General features: G+C 42.2%; 1 protein-coding gene across 1 annotated transcript in view; it reads right to left on the bottom strand.

The window, feature by feature from the left end:
* The window catches only part of gabra2a (gamma-aminobutyric acid type A receptor subunit alpha2a), a 50210-nt gene extending 48977 nt beyond the window's left edge, over window positions 1-1233 (bottom strand). Inside the window, exons 1-2 of the mRNA XM_061244325.1 lie at window positions 1002-1233; window positions 414-499 (exon numbers count right to left, since the gene is read on the bottom strand). Of these exons, the coding sequence (XP_061100309.1) occupies window positions 414-484 (71 nt within the window). The 5' untranslated portion in view covers window positions 485-499; window positions 1002-1233. The remainder of the gene's footprint in view (window positions 1-413; window positions 500-1001) is intronic.
* Between the last annotated feature and the right edge of the window lie 7213 nt (window positions 1234-8446).

Here is an 8446-nt window from a genome sequence, read left to right on the forward strand (position 1 = left end):
GTCATCATGAACACCTGTATGTACCAATATATTTAAATGACAAAACAATGCTCATGGAACAAAGATAGGCTACTCCTTGATTTAACAAGAAGATCCTTCGCAACATTTCAAAGTCCGTCATACCAACTCTACAAAGTCGGGCGCATATCCACCTAGAGGAAACCGGTTCCAAACGCCACCAGAGTTGCTACCAAATCCACCCAGTTTTTTTCCTTTATTGTCGATTCTTTACGGCGCGGTGGGGACTAATTACATCCGACTGTCGCGACTTCGCGTTGGTGTTTGGTCGCGTCGCAGGGCTTGGAGAGTGTGCTTGCATCGCAGACAGTCAGAGGGTCCAGCCTACGCGTGGTTTCTCGTTGTCAAACGGCAGGATATACATAAATTACACCTTAAAAACAGAGAGAACTCACCTTGCGTGCCAAAACACCATGACAGAAAATCCAATAAAAAATAAGTGATTTAAATCCACCCGCTCGCCCATCGCTGATATTTCAACCTACACAAGAGATAAAGATGCATGAAGATCCACGCATGATCACACAATACACGGGCTACATCTTCCTCTTTTGGTTATAAATAATGTAGGCGTCTCGTAATCCCTGGCAAAATGACACACTTCTGCCACATAATTTGCACAACTGCAGATAGTAAACTCTTTAGACTTAAATTATTCGCAGTCACACAATGGACGGTTAGCGAATACTGAAACATCAAAGCCATTACGTATGTGACGTTACTTTTTTTATATAATCCATGAACACGGCTAACGTCAATTACCAACTATGAGCTTTCTCCAACACACCAAATACCGATTAAAAATTCAAATAAATAATATCGGTGCTAACACTTGCACATGTGTCCCTTCGCCAATTGGTTGAATGGGAAATCCAGAAAGCTGTTGGTTAACGAACAATAGCCAAGACTCGCAAAGATTGAACCTTCAACTGTCAATGGCCAAGAGTGTCAAGACGAGGAGCCTCCGTCAGTGAGGCGCTTACCTGAACTGGGGGTCTCCTTTGGTGCGATCCTGTGCAGGAGAATATGTGAAAGTTGTACAGAAGCGAACAGAGCAGTAACTACACTGACCGCGTCCTATGACGTTTAGGTGAGACCCGGGAGCGCGCTACCAACACGACAGCGATCAGGAGCGAAACGCCAGAAAATTACTTTGAAACTGCGGGTCGTGCCCTAACCATTGCTGGGGTTTTCCCGGATTTTAGTTCCACTCACCTACTCACATTTCCAGATGTCTTTTCTCTGGCTCAGGCGGCGGAAAGAAAAGTACAAAGAAGGGAAACAAGCCAACACAGGGTCCTAAAGCCTGCGCAGTTTTATGGAAACCTACCTCGCCAAACCACTTGATAATTATTCCACTTGGAATTCCACAATTTCCAAGGTATGGGCTAATACAGAATTATTTAAGCATTGTGTATGCTGCACGAAGTTCTGAACATAGATGCACACTTGTACACTCTCAGAAAAAAATGGTTCCAAAAGGAACCCGGTGATTTCAGAGAAGAACCCTATCTACGGTAGTTCAAATGATTCTTTGTCAGGCAAAATGTTTTTTGTTTGGGAGCGTTTACACTTCACACCAGGTTCAATAAAGAACTAAGAAGGCTTCCTCCCGTTTTTCTGGGAGTGTAGGTTTAGCTATGTATATATCAACTTGGAAACAAAGAAAAATGCCAGACATTTCACCTCTGCAATTTGGTTTTGTTGCGTCCAATAAGCTTGCAATGTCTTTTCAAGTTATTACTATAAATACATTACGGTTTCAGTAAAGTTTGAGGCGGCCGTTTCCTTACCGTCCTTATATAATAACAACAATGTTAGCGCTAGAGAGCCATTATCGTTAACGAATGTGAGTCATGACTCATGAGTAACTGTATAATTATTATATACTTGTGAAGGGGAAATGGGCCGTACAGTGTTTTACTGGTGCTATGTACACAGAGCTTGCGTCAAAGGGCGAATGCATGCAAATGAATAAATTGACGTATTAGCAACTGAATGGAATTCCGTGAAATGTAAGGTTGGAACGACAAAAGGGTTAATTAGCGGTTTGGATCTAAATGAATAATCCCCAAATCTCAATGTTGAGCGTAACTCGAAGCAATCCTTTTCAGAAAGAGCCTAAATAGCAGGATTGGTGGTATGTGATACACAGTAAAATGTTCAGTGTTAAACACTGAATCAGTTGTGAATTCTACTGAGAACATTGAACATTTGACCACTCATTTGACCAACTCCATTATCTAAGAAGACTTGATATTGCACAGAAACAGGGACTCGCGTCGTGTAATCAAAGGAGCTGTCCGTTCAGCACCATGCACAGACAAAGGACCAAACGCTCCATTTTCGAAGCGGAAGACTCGTCTCTCCCACTGAAAACTTCGATTGAACTGTCATATGAATTACGAGTGGGGGAATCCAAATGCTTAATCCAACGTACACTTGTGACATGCTTGCTATGGATTTTAAGCAAACGCAATCGCACATGCACGCTCCACCGATATGAAAAATAAACCAGGATTGTTTTAAATAAAGAATTTCAACGTGTGTGTCTGTGCATAATATGTATCGGTCTCTGTTCTCAGAATTTCATAGTGAACAAGAATTGGCTCCAACTGCGTGCATAACTGGGTATACAATCATAAGATCAGCAATAACTCAAAATATTTTAAACATGCGAAAGTTCTGACGTTGAGCTTATTGTTCAAGACCAGAAAGAAGGAATCTCCAATATGGAGCCTCTCTGGCACGTGATTGGTGCAATCACGCAGCGCGCATTAGAGCCGGCTCCAGGACGCCGCTGTACACTCATCGCTGCGGCCCTGGGGATAAACTCGCTCTCTGCTGAAACGGAAAGGTAAAAGGTCACCGTGTCAATACAGAAGGGAGACGGCCACTCTCGATTGCGTGCAAACAAACTGTTCGCTTTCTGCGAAGGAAACTAGCAGAATACCCGATAGCATCCGAGCACATACCCCAGTCATAGATACACAATCACCAGGGATGTCATTTCTTCACTTTAAATTAACATCACACTTATGCAAGCTGTGAGTACATACTGCCTGTTTGAAATTGCTTTGCGTGATGCCATACATTATTATATTTGGCCACAGTAAGCACAGTATATCTTACATTTTGTAGTTTTTCAACAGTATGGTACTGTACATTCTGTCATTTTGGGAACATTAAGACGTACAACAACCACAGTAGTCTGTACTGCACTGCATTATACCCATACACTCTTATTGCATCTCTCTTCTATTGCCCTTGTATGATGCATCTATGTGTGTTCTTCTGGGGATATCATTCAGGGAGAGTTGTATTGTTGAATTGTTTCCTGTATTTGAGTGGTATACGGCCAGTCACTTACTCAGAAAAGGGAAGCCTGTAGCCTAGTGGATGAGGTGCAAGGGTTGGTGGCTCCAGCATCACTGTAGCCATGATCTGTGCAGTTAACATGCAATGCAAAAAAAAAAAAACAATCATAATAATGATAAAAATAATTTTGGCATTTTCAACAGAAAAATGAATAGTGATACCTTCTGCAAGCAAAAATGTATTTCTCGCCAAACAAGGAAAGTCCAAAGAAGAGTTTCATGCAGAAACGTATTATATTGACTTCGCTGTTGCTTTGAGGTTGAGAGCGGTTTTCTTCCCCGCACACCAGTAATGAAACAGCGGACGGCTCTTTGAACACCTAGACCTCCAGCTGAGGAGACTCAAAGACCCCTTTTCTCATGGTTCACCGCTTAGACCTTTAATAGCTGGGATATTTATGTTAGCTGAGAGTGCAAAGATATTAAACTGCTAAATCTCTACAGGTATTCGACTGAGCCTTTACATATGCACATTGGTACTGCTTGGAATTTCAGTTGACCAATCAGCAGCCATTACAGGACCAACTGTGCATTTGAAAATGTACATTTCCTGTCCCAGAAGCCTTTGTTCTGGCTACACTTAAGCCTCGCCTTGCTGGTGAACTGCAGAATGAAAAGCGCATGTGCTGGAGGACTTTAAAGCGACCAACCGCCTCTGGCTGACATGTTTACACACACACACACACACACACATCAGACAAGCTTCCATCAGTCAAATCCTAGTCTAAATTTAGCCCAGAGAGCGAGACCCTTGTTAAAACATCCACGTCTTCCTGGCTGCAGTAATTAGTTTGTTTCCCTCTATGAAATTCAAACAGAATTCAGGCAGTCACATAGGTGAGAGGGAAATACTAATCAGGCCATCTGCTTTTCTTAGGCGACATCTTCAGACCTACTCTGAAGGGTTTTCAATGTGCTAAAGACGTCTTTTATTCTTGGAGAATGTGTGGAAGAAAGGATATGAGCACACAGCTGATCTTTCGTTACCTTGATTTCATTCAGTCATGTTCATTGATAGAACAATGTACATCAGATGCTGGACTTATGCTTCTGTCCTATACTTGGAACTAATAGCAATAAGGCTCAGTTTTATATCCCCTAGCATTTTAAATTGTGGTCTTGGTCTGGATTAAGCCAGCTTCACTTCAACTCTCGGCTGAATCCTTTTTTTTAATGATTCATAAATAATGAATGTGCATTTAGAAGGTAAAACTCAGGCCAAACGAGAGCTTGCTTGTGTTTGTGGAACTGGAAGTGTGGATCTCTTCCATGCAGATCAAACAGTGCCTGCATGCTGTTGACCCTAGTGTCCTGATCAAATTCCCAAGGCCCAATGCTGCAAGTTACAATTGAGTTCTTGTTTGACCTCCAGCAGCTAATCAAATGCAGATATGAATAATGGTAACAATAATGCTGCATTCATAATCATGTGTCACTGATGTCTTTAAGGAAAAGACCCCCTCAGCAGGGTGCCTCTCCTAGCAGGGCCCCAGGTGTGGTGTCTACGCTCTTCTGAACACGCTCTTCTGTATGTGTGTGTGTGTGTGTGTGTGTGTGTGTGTGTGTGCATGCGTGCGTGTGTGTGTGTGTGTGTGTGTGCGTGCGTATGCGTGTGTCCAGGAGTCCGTGTTGCTGTGGATTTCACACTTGTGCTTTTTCCCTCTGGTTTGTGTACTACCAAGGGATTTAATCCAGCCCACACAACACTGGAGCGATTAGCACCATTAAGCACACGGTCTATGATGCCCAGAAGCATTCATTTACATGAAATATGACAGCTTCAGGTCAGTCCTTACAGTGGCCTTTCTGCTGCAGCACAGCAGCAAGGAGACATTTTGGCTTCAGCTGAATGAAGCAGGACTGGCTTTGTACCTTATACTGAAGATTGAAACTGATATGGCTGAACCAATTACACCGCTAATCGTGTACTGAAGTTCCTGTTGGCGCAGCGGGTGCAAGTTTCAACCAGGGACATTGAACTTATCTGAAAACAATCAGTATGGATCCAGGTTGTTCTTCTAGCACTGAATTGAAAACACCTGCCCCAAATAACCAAGTATCTGATCGAAGACTCATTTGACTAGCTCATGAATTTAATCAGTTAAATCATGTAAGAAGAAAAAAAAAACAGGGTTTCCACACCTCACGCATTTAATTTGGGAAATGGCGTCGCATTTCTTCACAGACCACCACGCCGTCAGATTAAATCTAACCCTGCAGCCCCCTCCTTGCGCAGACTGTCACTTTAACGCTTATTAGCTACAAATGAACTCCATCACTCATCACCAATTACAGGAGAGAACGAGGGAGGGGCAGAGTTCAGGGTAAATTGGGTTTGCGCGGAGCGTAACTTGGGGAATGCTGCATCGATCAGAGCAGTCTGGCATCGCAATGCAGCAACAGCACCGACAGAGCATTAGCACATCCATTTAATTAGCAGGGTGGATATCGTCCTCCATCTGTAAACTAACGATGCCGTGTCTTAATTGAGTAAAGCAGAGGCATTTGTCATGTGCTGTAGATGTTAGACCGATTGTGGTCAAGCAAAGGTCACACGCTGAGGCTTAAAATGCTTATGTCATGATTGCGCTGAATCCATTACTTAAAGTCCTTCCAGACGGCCACAGTGGAAAATGTTCACCGGGCAAGCGTGACCAAAGAAGGTATTTTTAGAGAAAAAAGGGTGAAGCCTTTGTAGAGCAGAACACGGTGTCAACTGTGGAGCATGGAGGTGGATCCATTATGCTTTGGGGTAGTGTGGCAGCTGGGGGCACAGGAAATATTGTGCGAGTGGAAGGAAGAATGGATTCCAGGAAATCCATCAAGAAACTCTAGAAGCTAAAGGTCTGTCCCGACATTGAATTTGAAGAGAGGTTGGGCATTCCAGCTGGACAATGATCCAAAGCATACCTCAGAATCAACCTGTCAGGTTCTGTTTTTCTGTTATCTGTTTCTCATTATCTGTTCCCCAGCACTTACATCTGTTTATCATTTAGTTAATTTGTTAGTCTATTTAAACCTGTGCTTTTCAGTTTCTTGTTGCTGGTTCGTCTTATCTGTTATTTTGTTCCCTACCCCAGTTCTAGCTTCCTCTACCCCGTGCCTGTGCCATGTTATATTCTGTCTGCTTTAATTTGGATTTTTGTCTTTGTACCTCTGCTTGTTTGGACTTCCTGGTTTTCGAACACTGCCTGTTTCCCGACTTCGTCCTGCCTGCCCTGCATGTACCTGTCTGTTTTGATTCTGTTTTTTTGACTACGTTTTGGATCTGCCCTTTGCCATTAAAGCCTGCCTTATTCACGTTATCCCTGAGTCTGCGATTGGTTCCTCTGTCCCAAAACCTGACACAACCATGAAGTACATCCAGGAAAGGCAGATGATCTCCATGGTCCCCAGACTTGAATATTATTGAAAATCTGTGGAGAGATCTCAAACATGCTGTATATGCAAGGAGGCCAAAGAATATTTCTGAGCTCGAGGTGTTCTGACAGGATTCCCAAACTTTTGCACAGGGCCTTTTTCCTTTTTTTTTTTTAACTGTAAAAAAAAGGGAAGAAATGTCATGTTCATTGTTGTAACATTTAGAGGTCAGGTTTGCATCTGTTCACTTAGATATTCTTTGTAAAATATTTTTTGACCAGGGGTGGCCACATTTTTGCACACTACTGTGTTAATTTTATCCAGAACAAAAGTGCCTTTTAATCCTTTCTTCCTGGCCATTCTTAAACCGTAATTAAATGTATCATCCAGGACGTTTTTAATGGCTAAATGATAACCATCAGGCGCTGTTGCCGGTAATGTATTTATGTAGCAGAACCTTGGAACAACAGAATTGTCCCCAGACTGTTCAGGGAACATTTTGTTCAGAACATTCTCGCAAACCGGGTGTCTCGGTGGCGCAGCCTGTAGAGCACTGACCGCATGCTCATTGCGAGCCGCGACGTCGGCGGTTCGAATCCGACCGTCCGACATTCGTCGCATGTCATCCCCTCTCTCTCGCTCCCATTCTTCCTGTCTCTCTATACTATATACTGTCCAATAAAGCTGAAAAAGGCCTAAAAAATATATTAAAAAAAAAAAAGAACATTCTCGCAATCAAATGGGAACCGATATATAATCTTCCACAAAATTCTAAAAAGGTTTACGTTTGTTTGGCGTACACACGAATGCAGGGTGATTTTTAAATTGAGCTACAACCCAAAACACTAGATTTCACGCAGTGTAATGCATTCCTTGCTAAAATTGTCTCATTCTAAAACTGCATTTCTGGAGAACTAATTTGAATTTGACCACGTTTTAATCAATTATTCATTTAATTATTTTGTACATTTTAAATTGGTTTGCATAATGTCTGCTTGTATTTATGGTATGGTGTGAATTGCGTCTACAGGCATACATATTTAATAGGCAATGTAAATAACTGTGAATAAAGCCATACTAAAAGCCATGGGCAATCAGGGTATCACTGAGAAAGCTGAGAAAGGAAACATTAAAATCTTATTGATCTGATTACATCGCTATCAACTACGCCTTGGCTTTCCTCATGTACCCTAAAATTCACCTGAGAATGGTAATCTCATTTACCACGCATTCAGAATGAAGTTTCTATAGCATTTCCTTTTTAGTGGGCATGGTAATTTTCCAGCAGTTTCTTGATTCGGGCAGGAAGCACTTTGTAATTAGAAGCACATTCATCCTCAGATCTTTTAGAGTGCTTCCCCCCACCAGCATTGAACCTTGTGTTGTGTTTTCATGGCTGTTAAAAAAAAGAAGAAAGGCGCAGAAAATTGTGGCGTGCACTCAAAATGCTGCTGCTATGAACCAAATCAAATCCATTTTTATATTGTGTATTTAACATTTCTCACAATGAGCTTTTGCAGCATCCGCTGTCTAAATTTACTGTACAATCATAAGCTTTCTGAACCTAAAGCCAGGCCAGATAATGTGGTAATGCTATTAGCATGATGAATAGCCTGTTTGGCCTGGCCCACAGGACAGTGACCAGTGATACATGTTCTTTCTGACTGGATATGCTTCCCGTAAATAACTGA

The sequence above is a fragment of the Conger conger genome, chromosome 6, assembly GCF_963514075.1.
Source record: "Conger conger chromosome 6, fConCon1.1, whole genome shotgun sequence".
Lineage (NCBI taxonomy): Eukaryota > Metazoa > Chordata > Actinopteri > Anguilliformes > Congridae > Conger > Conger conger.